The following is a 22,850-nucleotide window of genomic DNA, read 5'->3' on the forward strand; positions in this document are numbered from 1 at the left end:
GTGGTGCTGATGGAGCATTGCTAAACCCCCCAGACCTGAGGCATTGATCAGTCTGAGGCTGAGCCTGGCCCTGGGGCTGCTCTGAACCCAGGGCTCCAGGGCAAGGTCTCCTCCTGCTCTGCACCCACTCCAGCCACTGCACACTGGTTTTAACCTGATTTCCCGCCACCTGCTCTGTCTACAGAGCAACAAAGCAAAGTGTGCCATCCAACTCCACAATTTGATAAATTCACACTCAGCCGCCGGCACTGCGGCAGGAGCTCACAGCACAGCTCACCCTCCTCCTCCTCCTGCTCCCTGCAGGGCTGGCTGTCCATCCCACAGCTCAGTCTGTGGCCAGGGGCTGCACTTCAGAGCATTGCTCTGAGTAAAGGCAGCAGGAGCTGAGCAGAGCCCTTCCCCAGGAAACAGCACACAAAGATAAAGCATTGGTGTGGAATTGTGTGCTTTGGAGCCAGGGGAAAACTGGGCACATAGGGGAGGGGATGGGATTCATGGGATGGGACAGAGCTCTGCCCCAGCCCAGGCTGGCCCTGGGGACACTCCCTGGGATCCTGCAGGCTGCTCCTCCCCAGGACTGAGCACACCAGAGGGTTTTCCAGCACAAACCCTCCCACAGCTCCCCAGAGGGCTGGGCACAGAGGCCAGAGGTACTCACCCAACCCCAGGCACGACACTCTCAGCCCGGACTTGCCAAGGTTTCTGGAAAGAAAAGAAAATAATTAGAGACTGTTGTTCAGCCCTTGAGGGACACACAGCATAACCCCAGGGGGAGCCAGCAGCTGGAGGGGACAAGACACAGCTTTTGCCCAAATGCTAGGTTTTCATCCTAAAGGGGCAGAGATCCCATGGTGGGCAGCCAGCTAGGGAGGGGTGGATGTGCTGCCATCCTCCTCCTCCTCCCTGAGTGCTCAGGGCTGGCAATAAACCCAAACACCTCCAGCCCTTGGACAGCACACCCAGGCTGGTGTGCCTGACCTGTGCTCCCAGCCCATCCCATTTTCCACGCTGGATTTCCTGGCTGTTTCAGGTTTTCACTCCCACAGCACTATTTCCCTGAAGAGCATCCTGGGGGGACAGGACTGCCCACCCTCCCAGCCCTCAGGACCCCTTAATGCACTGCTGCACCCAAAGCTGAGTGCTGCTGATGGGGATTTGGGCTGCTGGGACACACAGGAACCTGACCTGCAGGTCTGTTTGAAAAGCTGCAGCTGCATCTCCAGCCCCACGAGCCCCCAGGCTCACAGCACAGCTAGGGCAGGCACTGACCTCTTTTTTGTCTGTGTGTTCTATTTTTTCTTCTTTATTCCTTTTCTAGTTTTCCTTCCTTTTCTTCCCTTTTACTTTTTTTTTTTCCTTCCATCTTTTGAGTGCAAACACAGCTGGAGCCTGCCCAGCAGCAGCACAAATCCTCCCCATCCTCCCCAGCAGAACCCTTGGGAGGTTCAAAGGCAAAGCCCCAGAGCTGCACTGAGGGCAGGAATCCCAGACCCATGGGATGGGGATTTCTGCAATACTTCTGACACAGCCCACCCCCCCCAAAACACCCTTTGGAGCCAAGTGCTGCTGCTCATTCCCTCACAGCTTCCAATTATGTTGTAGGTTTTATAGGTTTTTAATCCCATTTCTCACCAACCTGATATTTGCTGTTCAAAGTCTGTGGGCACAGCTCAGCCATGAGCTCCTCTCTCCACATAAATATAAATACACATCTACACATGCACCCTTTATATATATTTGCACATAGATATATATTTTATTACCCCCTTTGCACATATGCCCTTTATCTCTATGCATATACATATCATTTATGGGAAACCTTTTATGGAAATGCCCACAAATACCCTTTAAATCTATGTATCCATGGGCACACCCTTTATACACAACCCTTTTATGTCTACACACAGAGATATTCTCAGTATCTATGTGCAAATATAGATCCTCTCCATACATCCTTTTATATATCCCTATATTATATGTGTATTTGGATGGACACACAGTGTGAGTGCATCTCTGGGGTGTTTCCCTGCATTTATAGGATTCACCACCCCAGCAGTGGGATCTCAGCCCAGACCCCAGTGATGGCCCTGTCCTTCCCCACGGCTCCCTGTGCCACCACTCCAGGGCTGCTCCCTCCCCACTCCAGGCAGCTTTTGGGGTAAAACACACCAGGATTGCTCCAGGGAGCGACACCCAGCTCTGTGAGGAGCCTGCTCAGCGAACAAATCCAGGCAGAAATGCTGTGTTTGGCTTTCCAGAGCGCTGCCATTTGCTCAGCACACACCTGACCCGGATATTTGGGAAATCAACGCTGGAAATGCCAAATCCCTGCAGGGCCTGATCCCTCTGCAGAGGGAGTGGGAGGTGCTGGGCAGGGGGATTGCTGAGCCCATGGGGCAGTGTGGAGACACCCCCAGGTGTGCAGAGAGGCCCCACTGGTGGGAACTGGTCACACTGGGGGAACTGGCCCCAGCACAGCCCTGGGGCTGTGTAAGAGCTCACCGAGCCCAGCCCTGGTTCCTCCTGCAGGGCAGGAATTTGTCATTCAAGCCCTGCTTCTCCTCTGCCTCTCAAACCAAACAAACCCACACAAACCCACGAAGCAAACACTCACGTATCTCCATTTACAGCCATTCTGCAGCAGCCAGGAGGGTGCAGATGGAGATGGAGCAGACAGACAGACACGCAGACAGACAGACACGTGCCTGAAGCTGCGCAATTGCCAAGTACAATCAATGGGCTGTCTCCAAGTAACGGGGCAGTAAAAGCTCTTTGTGCTTGCCTTGCACTAATTCTGGGCTCGGGGACAATGAGGCAGCTCCGTGCCTGCAGCTGAACTGGCAGCAGCCCCACAGCTCCCTGAGGGTGCTGTGCTGGGAGCAGGGTTGGGAATCGGGATGGGAACAAATCCCAGCCCATCAGGAGCATCTGCTGTGGCTGTGCACAGCTGAGCATCCTCCTGGGAAACTCTGGGTGCTTTGCCAGAGAGCTCAGGGTGCTCACCTGGAGCTGCTGGGCTGGAGGGGCTCCAGGAGAGCTGGAGAAGGGGGAATGGAATGGCTTCCACGGCCAGGGGGTCAGTGGGATATTGGGAAGGAATTCCTCTCTGTGTGAGAGCAGCTATTAGAGGACAAAGCAGGAGCCTCTGCTCTCTGAGGATCAGCTTGCCTGGCCAAAGCAGCTGATTGAAAGTCAGCTCTGATCCATCCTCTCCTGCTTTCCATTAGCACAGCCACCGTGCTGCTGCTGCCAAGAGCCCCCTGTGCTTTGTGATGGCTCTGCTGCCACACATCACTGCCCAGCACACAGAGAATACAATGGGGTTTATCTGTGCTGGTTCCCTGTACACAGCTCCCACCTCCCAGTCTGGAACTGCCTCCTTTTCCTTGCCTTAACCCCAAACCTGCACCACAAGCCAGGCCTGGAGGTGCTCAGCCCCTCAGCTTGGAGTTCTTTTAAAGCCAGAGCCCAAAGCCAAGCAGCATCCCACTGCTGTGTGCCCAAAGCTGGGCTCCAGCTGAGCCAGGCCTGGCCCTGCAGAGGCCTCACAGTGGGATGGGGCAGGGGAAGGACAGCAAGGAGAGGGTTTGGGGCAGAGCATGGCACAGCCCCTCTCGGTGCCCACAGCTGTACAAAGCTCCTGAGGCCACCAAAACCTCCAGGGCAGGACAGCTGCAGCCAGCTCAGCCCACAGAGCCACAGGCACTGGTTTAGTCTGGGGAGAGAAGGGACACCCATGTCCTTCTGTTGTTTGTACCTCTAAGATGTATTATAACTTCACTTCAAACCATTCCAGCCTCCTTCTACAGGGAGCACCCTTGGGACAGGTGAGCACAGTGTCTGTGCTGTGCTGGTGCCTGGCACTGACCAGGGGACAGCCAAGGACGAGGGGACCTCAGCCAGACAAGGGCCCTGCTCCACAGGCTGGGTTTAACCAAGCCCCTCGCTCTGCAGGCCGGGTTTAACCGGGCCCCATTCCACAGGCCAGCTTTAACTGGGCCCCCTTTGCAGGCCGGGTCTAACAGGGTCCTGCTCCGCAGGCTGGGTTTAGCTGGGCCCCACTCCACAGGCCGGGTCTAGCCGCGCCTCACTGTGCTGGCAGCACCCAAGGGTGCCATTTCCCTGCCCAGCCCAGCAGCACCCCAGGGTGCCATTTCCCTGCCCAGCCCAGCAGCCCGGGCTGGCAGCAGGTCCCCACAGCACAGCCTGGTGAACAGAGCCAGCTCTGAGTCACAGCAAACACAGCCTGCAGCCTGGCACACGCTGAAAACGCCCCGGGGCACCCAGCAGGGCTGGCATCTCCCTGCATTAGGCTTTTCCTCGCCCCGAGGGATCCTGGCAGGCTGGGCAGGAGCCCTGCAGGGAGCTGTGCCAAGCCCAGCAGAGGCAGGTGCCAGGCAGGGAAAATGCTGGTGAGGAGCTGTGAGCCCAGCCCAGGGTGGCACCTCACTGCTGACAGGATCCCCAGGATGGCACAGCCACAGGGTCACCCCCCCTGCCCGGGACAATGCCAGCCATGCTGCTCCTTCCTCATCCTCACCCACACCAGGCCCTCCATGCCCACTGGGTGTGCTTTCCCAGGGATGAGCTCAGGGTTTTGCCCCAGGTATGTAGCCATGATATTTTCTGAAAAATCCTTTCATTAGGATTGTTCCTCCTGAGAAGCTGAGAGGCCTCAGAAACAGAATGTAAACAATGGTTATCTGCTGCTGTGAAATGCAACAGGTGCATCTGGGATTGGTTCATGTGGTTGTTTCTAATTAATGGCCAATCACAGCCCAGCTGGCTCAGACAGAGAGCCAAGCCACAAGCCTTTGTTATCAGTCTTTCTTTTCTAGTCTTAGCTAGCCTTCTGATGAAATTCTTTCTTCTATTCTTTTAGTATAGTTTTTAATATAATATATATCATAAAATAATAAATCAGCCTTCTGAAACATGGAGTCAGATCCTCATCTCTTCCCTCATCCTCAGACCCCTGTGAACACGGTCACAGGGTGTTTGATTTCACCTTCCCTTGCTCCTGGGAAGTGGGTGCTGCACAGAACCCTGCCTTAAACCAGCAGTGCCCAGCCCAAACCTCCCCCAGCACAGGGCAGCAGTGAGGATCGAGAATGACATGGAAAATCCCCAGCCCTCCTTGTGCCTTTCCCTCACCCCATGCCTCCCTCATGCTTTTCATGGGAGTTTGGAGTTGAATTATTCCCTGGGAAGGGCAAGTGCTGAGCGTGCAGGCAGAGCTGAAGGAGAACGAAAGGAATTGTAATTTATATATGTACATAGAGATGTGGGATGAGCCCGGAGCAGGGAGCTCCCAGGGGAGCAGGCACAGGATCCTGGGGAGCCAGGAGAACTGCAGAGCAGGGCTGGGGGAGGACGAGGCTCAGCTCTGGCTGACAAATCGAGGTTTTAGGAGAAAAACCCCAGCGTGGTGACATCTGTGTGACCAGCCACTGCTGAGGCCACAGGGATAGCAGAGCCCTGCAGGGCACACGGGCACTGCCAGAGGGGACACAGCCAAGGGGCTCTTCAGCCAAAGGAAAAAAAAATGCAGGGGTGGAACATCCCTGCAAAGCACCTCGTGCCACAGAAAACAACTGTAGATGTGGGGCTGTAATTAACGCTGGAGCAGGGAAATGGTGAGAGCCCAGCAGTGGCACCGAGTGCTCTGCAATGGCTGAGGGACCCAGCAGCAGCCCCAGGGGCTGTCCCTGTCCCTGCAGGGCCACCTCCATCCTCCCAAACACAGCCCAGCCCCAGGCAAAACCCTCAGCCAGCACAGGGGAAGGGCAATTGCCCTCCTTGGGAAACCCTCACCAACCATCTCCAATTCCCCTCCTCAGGAAACCCTCCACACCCACCGTGCATCAGCCCAGCTCCTGCAGGGCACACAGAGCTGGAGCAGCAGTACAAACCCCACACAGGCACAAAACCAACACCCACCCCCTTCCCTGGCAGAGATTTATGGCCTGAGACACTTGTGCTGCTTAATTACCTTGTTAACCTACAATGGTTCCTGTGTCCTTCAGGGACAGAGCAATTACAGCACAGCACATTCCCAGGTGGGGATTTGCTTCCCTTCACTGTTTGGAGCAGGGACAGTTTGGGTTTGGCCTCTCCAATTAACACCCTCCAAATCAGCCCAAACCTTCCCTTGCCCTGCAGCATTCCCAGCTGGAAGGCATCAGTATAACCATCCTGTCTGCTTGTTTATCCATCCATCCATCCATCCATCCATCCACCCATCTATCTATCTATCTATCTATCTATCTATCTATCTATCTATCTATCTATCCATCCATCCACCCATCCATCTATCTATCTATCTATCTATCTATCTATCTATCTATCTATCTATCCATCCATCCATCCATCCATCCATCCATCCATCCACCCTTCTATCTATTAATCCATCTCCCATTTATTCACCCATCCATCTACCAGAAATGAGACAGAAAAGGAGAGGTTTTTCCCCCAGTGCAAAACCAGAAGTTTTAAATAAAATCTCTGCAATAACACATACAATGACTAAAACATTTCTGAGTCCACACCCACAGAAGAACCTCCAGGCTTGGGAGAGCTCCACAGAATTCAGATAAAGCTGCTTTTGGCTCCTTCCAAGGCTGGTTTCACTGCCCTGTGTCTGTGCTTGTGCCCACAGCAGCCAAACTCTACCAAAATAAAACCTGAGGGGTTTGATGGTCCCAGCTCAGGAACCCGGGGGCAGGTGACCCCCAGGGGACCCCTCACACACCCCCTCACAGGTGGGGGATACAGCCAAACTGGGGAAATCATGGCACAGCTCTCCTGATATAAACTGCACAGAGTTTGTCTTATTGCTACAAAAATATGGAAAAAAAAGAGAAGTAAAAAAGTCACTGCTCCTGACGCTGGTGGTGGGAAAACAACGTTGCTTAGAAACATCCCCATCAGGGCTCCAGAACCGCTCCTTTCTGTGCAGAAAATGAATAAAATATGTAATTTATTCCCTGAAAAAAGAGACTGTTTCAAGAGACACCAAATCCCGATGAAAGCAGGGACCCTCCCCACTCCCTCTCCTGCTGCAGCTCCTCTGATGTCCCTCACCTGTGGAGTGGGGACAGTGACACCTGGCTTGGCATGACCCCGGCTCCATCCCTGCCTCCTGCAGGGGAAAATAACAGAAGCCCAGAATGCCAGGATGCCATGCAGGGACACCTCCTCTGTCCCAAGTGCTCCCAGCCCCATCCAGCCTGGCCTCGGGCACTGCCAGTTTCTCTGGGAACACTGTGCCAGGGCTTCTCCACCCTGTGAGTAAAGAATTTCTCCCCAGCATCTAATTTCAATCTCTCCTCTTTTCGTTCAACTGTTCCCCATGTCCCATCACTGCCTGTGTCTAAAATTGCTCTCACTGTTTTACCCTGCACGTCCTGGAAGATGCTCAGCGGGTGCTGACACCTCGGTACATCCATTTGTCACCCTCCGCGGGGCTCAGGCTCGCAGGGAGCCGAGGCTGCGCCCCACGGAGGGGCTAATTATTGCTGTTAATTAACTTGGGTGCTTTCCTGCTCTCAGCACCGGGTTCCTCCTCTCCTGTGGCTCCCAAAGCCCTGCGGCTCTCGGGCATCAGCAGCTGTCCCCGGGCCAGGCTCCCAGGCAGGAGCTTGTCTCTGCATGCCGTGGGTGGCAGGAGAGGTAAATAAAGCTCTCTGTGTCACATCGGGAACAAAACACTTCCCAAGGCTCACAGCAGCTCGCCTGGACCGCCGCCCGTGCCGGGGGATCGCAGTGATGGAGCTGCAGCTTTGGGCTGGTCAGGGATTGTGAACCCTGAGATTTGGGCTGGCCCGGGATTGCAAACCCTGAGCTCTGGGATGGCCCGGGATTGCAAATCCCGAGTTTTGCCTGGGGATTGCAAACCCCTCTGCTGCACGGATAGGGGTGCTGAGCACCCCGGGACAAAGCACAGCATTGCCGCTGCTCTGGGGTGCTGCAGAAAGTGCTCAGTGCTGGGGAGAAATGCTTCAGCAAGGATGGGGTTAAAGCCGTCAGTAATGCACAATAAAAACGGTGGGGTGGAGCAAACCCTGCTGGGCAGCTTCCCTTGCTCTGGCACAGCCCACCTGCCTGCTTGTGCCTCGGAAATACTCCCTGTTCCTAAATGCAAACTGTTTCACCCCAATATGACCCAAACTGCTCCGTCCATCCATGGAGACAGCCCAGCTGAGAGGGGCTCACCTGTGCCCACAGTGCCACCTGTCCTCACAGTGCCATCTCCTCCCCACAGTGCCACCTCATCTCCACAGTGCCACCTTGTCCCCACAGTGCCACCTGTGCCCACAGTGCCACCTCATCTCCATAGTGCCACATGTCCCCACAGCAGCCCGTGGCCCTGGCACCCTTGTGTGCCCAGAGCAAGGCACCACATCCAGCCCAGGTTCCCTGTGTGGACAGAGGTCAGGACAGCTCCAGGCCGCAGAGCTGCAGCACAGACACAGAACCAGAATCACAGAATGTCCTGAGCTGGAAGGGACCCACAGGGATCACCCAGTCCTGCCCTGCCCTGCCCAGCCACCCCAGCAATCCCACCTGTGCATCCCTGGCAGCGTTGCCCTGGCTCGATGAAGTTTGGGTATTTATGCAAAACATCAAATCTCAGGATTTTTTACCTCTGTTCCCAGCTGATGAGCAGCACAGATAAACACACAAAGCTGCAGCAGCTGGACCAGCGTAGGTGGCCCAGGTTGTGCAAGCTGAAAGCACAGATTTCTGGATTTCTGCTCTTGCCTGAGCACGTGCATCCTTCACTTTGCTCTGGCATTCAATCTGACACCTGCACTGTGTGACTGCGCTCGTGTTTGCTGCTCTGCACACTGCTGTGTGATCTCCTACCTGTTACAGGAATGAAAGGAGTTGGATGTGGGTCACGTGCAGCAATGCAGTGCAGGGAGGGAGCTCCTGGAGCAGCGCTGCCTTCCTGCTGGCAGGGCAGCATCACGCAGCCCCACAATGGTCTGGGTCAGAAGGGACCCTAAAGATTATCCCACTCCACCCTGCCAGGGCAGGGACCCCTTCACTGTCCCAGGCTGCTCCCAGCCCTGTCCAGCCTGGCCTGGGACACTGCCAGCCCGTGCCCAGGTGTCCCTCTGTGCATCCTCCTTGGCCCTGCTGTGGGCAGGACAGGGATGCTCAGGGTTGGGTCAGTGACACAAACCAGGGAACTGCTCCTCGTGCAATAACTGCAGGGCCGTGCTGATGGGCTGGGAAGGCACTGGGGGAGGCCGGAGGAGGCTCCTGGGCAGTGGGCACCCAGCTGGGCACCAGCCCAGGCGTGGATGGCACAGGGGATGAGCAGTGCCTGAAGGTTCCCTGGTCCCTCCCCACTTCCCAGCTCCCCTCCACGCTCGCAGGGCCATGGGCTGCGTGGGTGGGCGCCTCAGCTGCAATTCCCCAGCGCTCTCCTGGGCTCAGTGCTCGCAGGAGTTGCAGATGACGCATTAAATGTAGATAAGGCAGAGGAGATGGCCCCGACCCCACCTGGGGCTGAGCACAGCTGCCCGGGGACCCCCAGAGTTGTGGTGTACTGAGGGGTGCCGGGCTGGCGGTTTCATGGGAACAGCTCCTGCCCAGGGCCCGTCCCAGCCCATCCCAGGACACCCCAGCACATCCCAGCACATCCCAGCCCATCCCAGGACACCCCAGCCCATCCCAGTACATCTCCAGCACATCCCAGCACATCCCAGCGCATCCCAGCGCATCCCAGCCCATCCCAGGACACCCCAGCCCATCCCAGTACATCTCCAGCACATCCCAGTACATCCCAGCGCATCCCAGCGCATCCCAGCCCATCCCAGCCCATCCCAGCCCAGCCCACGGCACTGCCCCCGCCATGTTTCATCACCGGCCCAACCCCGGCTGTGAGGGAATAAAACCCTCTTTGTCATTGTGCAGCGAGGCTTTTAAAGTGCAGGATTTCAGATGGCGGAGGGGATTACGTGATCCGTGCAAAAACCCCTGATGGAATCGAGTTACTGCCAGAGGTAAAGGGAGCAGGGAGAGCTCCATCCCATCCCATCCCATCCCATCCCATCCCATCCCATCCCATCCCATCCCATCCCATCCCATCCCATCCCATCCCATCCCATCTGTGTGAGGGGTGATCGCTGTCCCTGCTGTCCCCAGTGTCCCCTGGGGTCCCCAGCCCTGCTGGGGACGGGCACAGAGCCCTGGGACACGCCCTGCCCTGCCCTGCCTGCTGACCACATCCCAGTTTTTGGGAATCAGTGTCCGAGCCATGCCTGCGTGCAGGGGGCATGGCCTCCAAACCCACCAGGCTGGAAGCAGAAATGCCACCTGCCCTGCTTTCCGTGCCACCTCACAGCCAAAAAGGCAAACCAAAACCAGCAAAAGCCTCTCAGGGGTTGCCTTCCCCATCCCCTGGCCGACATTGGGAAGCATCAATCACCCAGCTGAAGTGGGTGATCAGCTGGAAATGAGAATCAGGAACTTTCTCCCCAGGCAATAGGGGCTGATCCTGACACAATGCCAGGGCTGGGGAAGGATCTGAGCAGCCCCAGGGTAACTCTGGGCTCCCAGCACAGCTCCATCCCAGCAGCACCCTCAGGGATGGCCCAGGAAGGGGACACTCCCCTTGGAGGGACAATTTATCCTTGAAACGATATTTGGGTAAAGGTGATTTGCAGGAATTGTTATAAAAACAAGCAGCCTGAGGTAAGGGAACCACTGGGAAACACAATGGAATTTATGCTTTAACTACTGCACGGGGAGTTTTGCTTTTTAACAGAGAAAATAAATTTTTGGAAAGATTTGAAGAATTGCTGAAGGAGGGCCTGGAGTGACAGGGTAAGAGGGAACGGCTTCTCATGGCCAGAGAGCAGGGATGGATGGAATATTGGGAAAAAATAACCATGTTGGACAGGGCTTGGAGCAAGCTGGGAGGGTGGGAGGTGTCCCTGGCCATGGCATCCCTTCCAAGCCAGCCCACCGTGGGCTGCTCTGATGGCTCTGAGAAGCAGCTGCAGCACTTTCCAGCCAGCACAGCTGAAGCTGTTTTTCTGTGTCAGTTTTTATGGTGAATTCAATGCCAAAAGGAAAATATAGGTACGCCATAGAATTTTTATGACTTCATCCTCAAAAATATCTCCAGAGCAGCTTGTTTACATGAAGGGCACGTTTCCCTGGTGGCTCAGGAGCTCTGAGGGGGGATGCAGGAGCCCAGCCCAGCCCTCCTGCCCTGCACCCTCTGTGCACAGACACCATCCCCATTGCAGCTGCACCCAGCTGCTGTGGGCCCTGACCAAAATCCTGAATTTTGTAACCAAAACCAAGGATAAACCTGCTCCAGCTTCCCTCTTGAGGAGCTGCCAGGGACAGGGCACCAGGACTTCAATGGGGGCACCCAGGAGCTTCAGCACCTTATTTTTCATAAGCTTCCTGCTTCTGCTCCTCAAACCCCATGTCCCAGTGATTGTTTCTGTTCTGGCCAGAGCTTTGCCAATAAACACCTCCCAAAACTCGTTTGCAGAGCCCTGAGGAGAACAGGGCCAGCCCAGAGAGGGATCAGGCACCAGGCCCTGCTCCCCTCCTGCCTGAGGGGTTTATGGTGCTACAAAATAGTTTGAGAAACAATTCAAACTCATTTGGATGCTTCGGGGAGAAAGTCCCACCCAGGGCACTTTCCTTTCCTCAAAGACAATTAATTCCTTAACAAACACATTCTACAGGAGGCGTTCTGTAGCGTTAGTCTGAAATAAAAATAAGCACGCTCAAAGTTCCAATCGGATTTTGCCAAAGCAGCCAGGCTAAAATAATACATTTGAAATGTCTTAAACTGTGCGCTTCCCAAGTCATTAAATTACAGCCTTCCTGCACGACGGCTCCTCTCCCAGCCATTTAAGCATCAGATTAAAGCTGTCAGGCAGCCTTGAGGTGGAAAATACCAGGCTGCAGGGATGGAGGATGGAGCAGGCTGGGTTTGAGCAGCCCTGGGGCAGGACCTGCACCAGCTGGAGACAGCCACCCACTGCCACTGCCACTGCCCAGAAAGGGGACACGGGGCTGGGGACACACGGGTGGCACTGCTGGGACAGCTAGTTGTGGGGGGATAGGGACAGAGAGCTGCCGGTGATGGGGACAGCACCCGTGGGTGACAGGGAGAGTCATCCACGGGTGACAGGGACATCCAACCGTGTGTGACAGTGACACCCGCCCATGGGTGACAGTGACACCCACTCATGAGTGACAGGGACACCCACTCACAGGCGACAATGACACCCACCTACAGGTGACAGTGACACCCACGGGTGACAGTGACACCCACCCACGGGTGACAAGGGGTGGCAGGGACTCCCAGGGGTGGCAGGGACACCCAGCCGTGCCTTGTCCTGCCCGTGCCCCCCGGCCGTGGGTGGCTCCATGGCGCAGCCCCCGCAGCTCCAGCTCATTATTTAAAACCTTCCTTCAATCCCATCGTTTTCCTCACGCAGAGCCGAGCCGTGGGAGCTGTGCCCTGGAACCCAGCCCTGCTCTCCTGAGCTCCCCTCGGGATCACAGCGGTGCCCGGTGCCCACAGTGCCACCCGCACGGAGGGCAGGGCTGTCCCCACAGGGCAGGGCCAGCACCACCCAGCAAAGCCAGCTTAGCTTCACCTGGCACCTGGAGCACGAGATCCACCTGCAGTGCTCACACCAGCCCACGCACCCTCAAAGGCCCCATTTGCCATGGAATTGTGCAATTGCTGAGGTTGGGCAGAGCTGGGGGATGGCAGTGCCAGTCCCCAAGGCAGCAGTGCCAGCCCCAGGGCAGCAGGGATCCTGCCCAGCCCCGGGCACTGCCCTGGGTTTGGAGGGGAGCTGGTGGATAAAAGTGTGCCCAAACCTCACCCTGCAGTGTGATGGGAGCAGAGAAATCCAGATCCCAGCCTCACCTGGGAGCTGCAAACTCCCGGGAGCCCCTGGGAAGGTGAGAGGAGCACCAATCAGCAGATTTTGTTTACTCAATGGTTCCTTCTCCCTCCCCTCTGAGTTATTCCTGCCTCCTTTGCAGCCATTATAAGCTACAGTCCTGGGGGGAAAAGCATTGTGAATTCAGCGTAAATCCATTCTGTTCACTGGATTAATCTTAATTTGCAGCAGGAAAATGAAGATCAGACGATGAGCCATAAAAGTCAGCCTGATGTGGAGAGTACTGAAACAATATGGAACTCGATACCAAAATAATTGTGCCATTTGCATGCGAGAGTTTAAAACTGCTCGTAATTGCAGCAAGACTTAAATAAACCACAATTTCCTGAATATGCGAGGTAGTTATTATGGTTAACGCTTGGAAAATGAAACGCAGGGAAAAAGAAGACACACTGCTAGGAAATACCTGCTTCCACTGATACCCGTTGGCGAGCACAGGACTTAGCCAGAATTCCCAAAGGAATTCTGCAGCCCAAGGTGACCCGTGTGCTGTCCCAGCCCATCTGAGCTGCTCTGGGCTCCCCCAGTCCGGTCTGTGACAGGGACTGGGGACCCGGGTGCTCTGCGGGGCCACTCCAGCGCCAGCAGCTCTGCGGTGCCACAGCGGGAATTGGCATTTAACAAAATCCCTTCTGCTCCAGCCCAAGGTGACCCGTGTGCTGTCCCAGGCCATCCAGGTCTGTGACAGGGATTGGGGACACGGGTGCTCTGCGGGGCCACTCCAGAGCCAGCCGCTCTGCCGTGCCACAGCGGGAATTGGCATTTAACAAAAGCCCTTCAGCTCCAGCCCCGGGAGAGCCGGGCGTGCTCACAGCACTGAAGGACGCTGGAGGCTGGTGGTGCTCACCCCCAGACCCGCCCGGGGCCCCGCAGGGCTCCTCCCGAGCTGCGATCCCTCCTCCTGTGCCAGCGCTCGGCAGCCGCACCAGGAACCCGTCCAGGAAGGGTCAGGGATGTTCCGTGCAATCACAGAATCACCACAGCCTTGGAAGGGACTCCAGAGCCCTCCCAGTGCCATCCACCCCAACCTTGCCCTGCCCCAGGCTGCTCCAGCCTGGCCTCGGGCACTGCAGGGATCCAGGGGCAGCCCCCTGTGCCAGGGAGGCCCTCCCTTCACAGAGAACAATTCCTTCATAAAACCTTCTCTAAATCTCTCCTCTTCCCCAGGGGACGAGGAAGAAAGCAAACTTTACTTCTCAAGGTTTATCTGCCCAGATCACCTTTACGTAATTCCAATGTCAGCAGCTTTTGTTCCGCAGATTCCTGCCTGTGCCTTCGCGGTCCCCACACGCTCAGCTGCCCTCAGATTTGCAAACAGTGGTGGGGAGGGACACAACCCTTTTCTGCCCTCCCTTCTCCTTTATTCCCTTGTTTCTCAGCTCTTATCTTACAAACGTTAGTAGCACCTCTCCAATGGGGGAAGATTCCCACCCCTCGGGTGGGAAGGATGGGTTTCACCTCGAGGGATGCTGCCCGGCCTCTCCTCACCCTGCCCAGGCTCTCTGGAACATGAACTCCACCACTTCGCCTTTGCAGATAAAAATTTTTGTTTAGGCTCGCTCCGCAGTTAATGGTCAAAGCTGCCTCCATCAATTATGGATGAGCGCAAATAGATAGTTGTGCTCCGTAAATTGGGCCCCTCGTGCCCATGCGCGGCCAGGGCTCGGCAAAAAGGGTTATTTGTGAACTGCTGACGGCCCCAAACCGGCCCCGCAGCGCCGGGGCCCGGCACAGCCCAGCTCTGAGCACAGCCCAGCACAGCCCAGCTCCGAGCACATCCCAGTTCCGAGCACAGCCCAGCTCCGAGCACATCCCAGCTTGCAGCACATCTCAGCACAGCCCAGCTCCCAGCACAGCCCAGCACATCCCAGCTCCGAGCACATCCCAGCTCCGGGCACAGCCCAGCTCCGAGCACATCCCAGCTCTGAGCACATCCCAGCTTGCAGCACATCTCAGCACAGCCCAGCACATCCCAGCTCCGAGCACAGCCCAGCTCCCATCACATCCCAGCTCTGAGCACAGCCCAGCACATCCCACCTCCCATCACATCCCAGCTCCGGGCACACCCTGGGCACAGAGCAAGCTCGTGGGTACGTGGGGTGCTCTGGGCAAGGCTTGCAGTACTGCAGCTGCAATTGATACTGGTAGTACCAAAGAATCTGGGAATTCTAGAGTGGTTTGGACCGCACGGGACCTTAAAGACCCAATTGCCAAGGCATCCGCAGCCTCATTGTAAGAACTTCTCGCTGAGGTGTAGTTTGAAGTCAGAGAACAGGCAGGCCGGTGCCAGTCTCACTTTGAGAAGTTGTTCCTGCGGTAGCAGCGTCACGTCTCAAACAGCCCCCAGCACCAGCAGCGGGCCTGGATCCATGTTGCTGAGAAGGATTTTAAGGAAGATACGGCAAATTAGCAGAGAGTAGAGCGGGGTCTGTGCCCTCTGGCCGGCCCAAAGCAGGGGAGAGCCGGGCTGCCGTCCCTGCTGCCTGCCCTGCATCAGAGCAAAGGCTCATCCTTTGTTCCCAGCAGCGGTGCGGCACATTGCGATTTCCCAAGCCGAGAGCTGCAACTCCGTCCTTTCCAAAGAAAGGCTTGAAGTGATCCCAGATACTCCCCTTAGCACCCGGCTCCCCGGTGGGACCGAACTGGAGCATTACAAAGGATAAAGGAGAGCAGGAGGCGGCAGCGGGGCTGTGCCCGGCGGGGACAGCAGGGGCCATGGCCAGGAGCCCCTGTCCGGGGAGGATGCCAAGCGCAAAGCCCGTTTTGCGAAGGCAGAGCCGAGGTTTGCTCAGGTGAGCACCGCGGGGACGCACCTGAGCCCACCTGAGTACTTGCAGCTGTTTCCCGGCGAACGCACGCATTTATTCCCGTAAACTTTTGCCTCTCATATTCCAATTCGCTCCCCGAGCTGGAGCGGGGCCAGAAACATGTCACTCGGTGAAAAGCCCCCGAGCTGGCTCCTCTCCCGCCCCCAGCCCTGTCACAGGCGCTGTCTCTCCCTTTTACATAATGGGAGCGCTGGCACCGGGGGAGGCGGCGGGGCCCGGAGCATCCCGGAGCGGAGCGGGGCTCGGGGCAGCCCTGCAGCACCGGGGGCCCGGAGCATCCCGGAGCATCCCGGGGCTCGGAGCAGCCCTGCCCGGGGGCGGCCCTCGGTATTTTTAGCGTCAATCGGGGGCCAGCCTGGCTGGGGTGGCATTTGGAGCAGCCCGCGCTGCAGAGCTCAGCATCAAGGACATAATTCAGGCAGAAAATTAATTGGGAAGGACTTCAGCTTCAAAATGTGAGGGAGGTGAGGAGTTCGCAGCATTATCGTTGCAGCCGCTGGGAAAAGCCTTTGGCTCTGGATTCCCCTCGGGCTAAGGAACGGGTCCCAAGGTGCGCACGGAATTCCGGCTCCACTGGCACCTCCCCACCCAAAGGTTACCGAGACTGGCAGGGCACAGCTCAGCCCGAGGGTTACTCAGCCATTCCTCCAAACTCCCCTGCGCTGGGGAGAAATCAGCTCTGCACACGGAGATTCGCGAGCAGAAACAGAGATTAGTCATAAAGATAAAACCTCAGCCTTGTCGCCAACGAGCTGCTATTCCTGGTGCAGCTCCCAGGTCTGGGGCAGACGGAGCCGGGGCTGTGAGAACTCCGGTGGGACAAGCCACCCTCACTCCCAAACCTCATCCAGGAATAAGGCAGAAAGCGCTCCCGAAGGCCCCACTCCGGAGGCTGCAGGAGCAAGGAACTGCGATTCTCCGGGGTGTTGGTACCCTGGGAGAGAGCTGGGAGCCCGGGGAAATCAGGAGATAAGTGCTGGCAATTAGCACAAAGTGCCCCTGCAGCCAGCGAGCGTGGCTTGGGAGCAGGTGCTGTCTCTGAGGGACACCATCACAGACCCGTCTCCCACAGATGGGGAAACTGAGTCATGATGGCTTGGATGGGGCTGCCAGAGGGGTCAGGGGTCACAGGAGCTCTGCTCCACTGGGAAGGTGGTTAAAGGACAAGTTACACTGATCTTGTGTATCCTGTCTTTGGACAAGGCCCTCTGTCACAGCCTGGGAGCTGGGATCCTCCTGAACACTGCCCCTGCCAAGATTGCTCTGGATGGACACGGCCCCTGCCAGGATCCCCCTGGATGGGCACAGCCCCTGCCAGGATCCCCCTGCATGGGCACTGTCCCTGCCAGGATCCTCCTGAACACTGTCCCTGCCAGGATCCCCCTGCATGGGCACTGCCCCTGCCAAGATTGCTCTGGATGGGCACAGCCCCTGCCAGGATCCTCCTGAACACTGTCCCTGCCAGGATGCCCCTGGATGGGCACTGTCCCTGCCAGGATCCCCCTGCATGGGCACAGCCCCTGCCAGGATCCCCCTGGACACTGCCCCTGCCACCTCAGACCCCTGCCCAGCTGGGAGCTGGCTCCAGGAACATTTATTAACCAGCAGCTCTGCCCTGGCCACAGGCTCACTGAGGATTTCAGCTGCCAGTGCAGGAGGTGCCATGTCCGTGCTGGAAGTTGGTCATGGCTGAAGGACAGGGAGCAGCAGCTGGAAAGGCCGGGCTTCCACTGGGGAAAAGCCTCCCTGTCATTGATCCACCCTCCAAGGAAACCACAGAAAATGACATCCGAGCACCCCATCCACGCTGTTCCAAGCCCTGCAGCTGCTGGGAGTGGCATTTCCCGAGCTGCAGGATCCCCCTGCCCTGGCTGCACCACGCCTGGAGCCGGCAGTGGCTGCTGAGCCCAGAGCGCCTTTGCAGCCGTCCCAGGACCCCAAAGGCAGCATTAACACAAAACTGCACCTGCAGCTCCCCAGGGCAGCTCTGGGGGCACGGAGCCCTGGCTGGTGTCCCATGGGCTGGGAGCTGTAGGAATTCCGTGTAGCTAGCAGGATAAAGCTGCCCACAGCCCCACACCCTCAGCCTGCCCATGGTGCCTCCTGTGCCAGCTGCCTCCCCAGCAGCAGCTCCAGCTCGGGGTGCAGAGATGCCAGGCTGTCCCCTTGTTCCCCCATTGGTGCCTGGAAGGGACACCCTGAACGGGCAGAAGCCAGCCCCAAAGGCACACAAATCCCTCTCACTCACAGCCAAAGGCAGGGCAGAGGAGCTGATCAGCTGCCCACACTCAGCACTTCATAGCCCAACTCACAGCCATTCCTCATTTTTGCTGCCTAGGCTAGGAGGAATAAAAACCTGTGAGAGGCAGGAGGCATTCCATAAGAACGGCTGAGATTTGGTTTTCTGCATTTGCCCAAAATGGGCTTTGATCTCATCTTGCCCGAGTGCACCAGGTGAGAAGTCGGTGAGGCGCCCCCGCGGTGGGCTGATCCCCGCGGCACACGCCTCTGCTCCACACAGCCCCGCAAACCAACTTTCCGTGCCCGGCCCCAGGCATGCCTGCCTAATTGATTCTCCTGCTCATTAGCACCAGGATTAGTTACACTGAACACTTAATAGGAACCATCTTAGCACCGCTGTCACAAATTCACGGCGTTGCACAGAATCTGCCCGAGCCAAGCGGGTTTCGGGTACAAAACCGCAAATGCATATGCCTGCAAAAACACAAACACCCCAAAGCTTCCCAGTTACGCCCGAGTTCAAAAATCTATTAATAACCTGAGGAGAGAGCTCCTCTGCAAAACCAGGTGCATCCAGGCAGGCAAAGTAAAGAGCTATCACACTGCAAGGGAACAAAGACCGAGACCGTGCCCATACCTATATTTCATGCCCGTTTGCTTTGCGGTGGATTCTTTTAATGAAATGTGGTGCTGCGGGGTAAACGTCCCCAAACTGCGAGCGATAATAGCCACTGTCCGGAATTTCGCCCGGGCTGCATTCACTACGTTCGGGGTCGTGGTGTTCTGCTTGCTGATGAGCCTGTCTTCACCATTTCTCTTCAAGTTGTGGTCCGTGCAGGCGATGGACACTTGCATCGCGCCCGCGGCGCCCCGTCCGGGTGGCGGGCGGACCCCCGGCCCCCCGCGGGCTGCAGCTGCCCGGCAAGCCCGGCAAGCCCGGCAAGCCCGGCGCCCCCCGAGCGCTGGAGGCTCCGGGAGAGCCGCGCTGGGTGTCCCCGCTGCCGCCGGCCCCGGAACGCGCACTCGCGGCTCGGAGCGCCTCGGGGCTCACTCCGCGCTCTGGGCGGCTCGGGCGCTGCCGCTCAGCCAGAAGCATCCATGCAGTCAGGGGCTCCCGGGGCGCCGCTCCCTCATTCCGATCCCTCCGCGGCCGCTCTGCCTCGCTGCGGGCTCCCGGCCGCCGCTCTTAAATCACCGCGAGCATCCTGCGAGCGTTGAGTGCTGAGCAGGCACGGCCGAGCCCCGGACTTCGCCGCGCGTCCCTAAGGAGCGGCAGCATCCATCGGTGTCCGTCCTTCCTTCCCTCGCCCAGGCGCAGCAGCGCTACCTCCCACCCATGGCAGCCCGCCGAGCGCTGGCAGCGGCTCCGCAGCGGCGCCGGGATCCCCCGCCAGAGCCTGCGGGGAGGATGGCGAGGATGGCAGCGACGGGAGGATGCGAGCCACGGGCCTCCTTTGTGCTCGCAGCGAAGGCAGGCGTTCAGGCAGATCCGCCCGGAAAAACCGCTGCCGGCATCGCTCGGCGAGGTCTTGAGAGCGGGCAGCGATCCGCTGTTAAAATGGGTTAATTATGGGGGAAAGGAAGGAGAAAAATGGGGGGAGGGGGAGGGAAATCGCTGTGCTCCGGAGTGTGAGGGAGTTAACACGTTAATGCCGTGCTCCCCGAGCCGCCGCCCGCAGCAGGGCCGGGGTTAATCCTGCTCCCCCAGCAGCGCCAGCGGAATGAGCCGCAGCACAAAGGCTTGGAGGCAAAACCATCCCCATCCCTCAGCAGATCAAACCATCCCCAGCCCCATTCCAACCCCATTCCGACCCCATCCCATCCCCGTCCCCGGCCGAGGCTGCCCTGCCCCCTGGCACTGCCCTGTGCCCCCTCTCCCGGGGCGCTGGCTTTGGGCACCGAGGGGACCCCCAGGCAGTGAGGGGTGGGCAGGTTTGGAGGCCCCCCGGGACCCCAGTCCTCACTGTCACTGTCACCAGCAGAGTGCCCAGGGCAGGACGGGCAGTGGGTGTCCCCGGTGCAGCCCCACAGCAGAGGGTGCCCGTGGGTGGCAGGGCAGGGTCACTCTGGTCCCCTTCCCACCCAGCTCAGGCCACGGGAAATGGTCCAGAGGGGCCCCCCAGACCCCACCCTGCCCCAGGCTGCCCAGGAATGGAGCTGGGGGCACCCCCGGAGCTCCTGGTGCCCAGCCCGCTCACTGCCAGGCCCCTGCCCTGCCCTTGGGGTGGGAGCAGCTCCCAGGCCGGACCCCCCTGCTGGACCCGCCCGAGGCCCCCAGAGGTGCCAGGAGCGGTGGCAGAGCGAGCTGGGGGCGCTGGGGGTGCTCACAACCCGGTTTGGGCTCAGGGGGCCAGAGCTTCACCCTGCCCTGCAGCGGGGGCACAGCACGGTGTGCGTCCCCTCTGCCCTGCTGGGGAGGGGGCTGTGGCAGCGCAGGGGGCGGCTGGCAGCCAGCCACGGCCACCCACCAGCCCTGACGGGGACAGCTCCCTGCCATGGCTCATTAACAGGTACCCAGCACATCCCTTTGGGGATGGAAAGCATTAAATCCCAACAAAGACAGTCGCCGTGTGATATTTCCCCAAAGAGGATTAACAGTTAATCATGCAGCAGAGCCACCACCTCCCAGCTCGGAGTGGTCTCCTTGGAGTCACCCTCAGGCAGCGTTTGGGGGCAGCAGGACCCTGGGAGAGTCCCCAGAGCCCTCATCAGTGCATCAGCAAACCCAGCAGAGTGGGGCACGGGGGGCACAAGCCTTGGGTCACTGACCCCTGGGTGCCCCTCGCAGCCAGGACACCCTGAGGGTCCCCCTGGCACTGGGGGTGCAGCTGGGGCACTGCTGGCAGCACCCAGTGCGTTTTGGAGCCCAGCTGTGTTTCAGAGCCCAGAGCAGCACTGACAGACCTGGAACATCCCCTCCCTGTTGGCCTCACACCCCCTGGGCTGGGGCATTCCAAGGTGAGTTCTGCCTCTGTCCTGCACATCTCTGGGGAGCTCCCACTGCCCCAGAGCTGCCACATGCTGTGACTCGGTGCTGGGGATGAGCCCAGGTCACTGCCACCCTGATCCCCACTGCCAGGGCTGCCCATGGCCCGAGGTGCCAGGGAGGGGACAGAAAGGGACAGCCACATCTGCACTGGCACATCCCGCAGAGCACCTTACCTCAAGCTGCTTAGCTTTGGAGGGGTTACAGTCTCTCCACAGAAGATGTATTTAAATATGGGATTTATTTCATTTCCTGAGCAAGATAATCACTTCTAGAGTAAAACGTTGGAGTCACATAATTCTGCATGATGAAAACCCTGAGCTTATGGAAGAGGAGGTACGTGACAACCCTGGCAGAGGACTGAGCCACGAGCCAAGCCCGGGCTCCCTGTGACACCTCAGTGCCACCAAATCACTGTGACAACGTGCATTTCCCCCGAGCAAGACAACGAGCACTCATTAAATGACTTGCTCAAAATGCTTCATCAAGCAAATGTGGTTTAACACAGCTGCCTGTGACCACCCTGTGACCCCCCAGCCCTGGGGCCACTGCAGCCACCCCGGGGCCAGGGCAGCAGGGCCAGGGCAGCAGAGGCAGGGCACAAACCCTTCCATGGCCCCAGGGCTGTCCCCTGCAGGGGCAGGGCTATGCACACCCCATGGTGAGCAGGATGGAAACCCCCAATAATGGAATAAATGCTTTGTGCAGCCACAGTGGGGTCCGTGCAGAGCTGGAAGGGGCCGTGGGGCTGGGCTCAGAGCGGCGCTGAGGGAGGAGCCCTTCCCTTCCCTTCCCTTCCCTTCCCTTCCCTTCCCTTCCCTTCCCTTCCCTTCCCTTCCCTTCCCTTCCCTTCCCTTCCCTTCCCTTCCCTTCCCTTCCCTTCCCTTCCCTTCCCTTCCCTTCCCTTCCCTTCCCTTCCCTTCCCTTCCCAGAGCTCCAGGGACAGTCAGCAGCTCGGCTCTGGCTGCATCCAGAGGCAGGAGGATGCTTCTGCAGCCCAAAATATGAACATGAATCAAGGTCCTGCAGTCTGGGCTGGGTGAAACCTCGTGAGCTGCTGCAGGGCTGGAGCTGAGCACGCTGATTGCTCCTTCCTTTTTTAAATGTTACCTTATAGTGGAGCTCCTTTGAAACAGGATGCCAACCCTGGCTGCAGATTCTGCTTCTCGTGGCTGTAGTCACAGGCTAAATTATTTCCCCTCCTGCCATGGCAGGGTGTTGGGATGGGTGGGCTTTAGGGCCCCCTCCAGCCACAGCAGCCTGTGATTCCAGCAATCCAGGTCACAGTAACGATGCCAACACAGCCTGCCTGAGCTCTTTAACTGAAATTCTTCAATACTGAGGAAGGACAACAACTGAATTTAGCAGCAAACCTGCAGCAGTGCCCATGACAGAGGTGGAAGTGTCCAAGGCCAGGTTGGAGCACCCTGGGATAAGGGAAGGTGTCCCTGCCATGGCAGGGGGTGGAACAAGGTGCACAACAAGGTCTCCTCCAGCCCAGACCATTGTGGGACTCTGTGATCAATGTTAGGGACGTTCTCTGTGCTCCCAGTGCCAGAGGGCCCTGCCCTCCCCACGGCCAGAGCAGCCCCAGGGCCAGGCAGATGCAGCAGGATGGAGCAGTCAGCGCTCCCAGGCTGGGGACACATCAAAATTGTGGCTTCAGCCTTCACAAGGAGAGTTTTAACCATGCTGGACACTTAGACAGCTGCTCAGTGAGGGTTTGCATGCAATGCCCTTGGATGGACCAGACCCAGGGGCATGGCATGGCAGCACTGAAACACTGCTGGCAGTGCCATGGAGGCAGAATCCTACTCAAAATCTGAGCCCCTGGAG

General features: G+C 58.0%; 1 protein-coding gene across 3 annotated transcripts in view; it reads right to left on the reverse strand.

The window, feature by feature from the left end:
- The window catches only part of KCNAB1 (potassium voltage-gated channel subfamily A regulatory beta subunit 1), a 54,508-nt gene that overhangs the window by 20,488 nt on the left and 11,170 nt on the right, over positions 1 to 22,850 (reverse strand). The window contains exons 1-2 of one of the 3 annotated variants that reach the window (XM_074547555.1): positions 18,666 to 19,745; positions 659 to 702 (exon numbers count right to left, since the gene is read on the reverse strand). In XM_074547555.1, the coding sequence (XP_074403656.1) occupies positions 659 to 702; positions 18,666 to 18,883 (262 nt within the window). In that variant the 5' untranslated portion in view covers positions 18,884 to 19,745. Of the gene's footprint in view, positions 1 to 658; positions 703 to 2,614; positions 2,650 to 18,665; positions 19,746 to 22,850 lie in introns of those variants that run through there. The other 2 variants (XM_074547553.1, XM_074547554.1) reach the window with 2 other exon arrangements.

This window comes from Zonotrichia albicollis, chromosome 9, assembly GCF_047830755.1.
Source record: "Zonotrichia albicollis isolate bZonAlb1 chromosome 9, bZonAlb1.hap1, whole genome shotgun sequence".
NCBI lineage: Eukaryota > Metazoa > Chordata > Aves > Passeriformes > Passerellidae > Zonotrichia > Zonotrichia albicollis.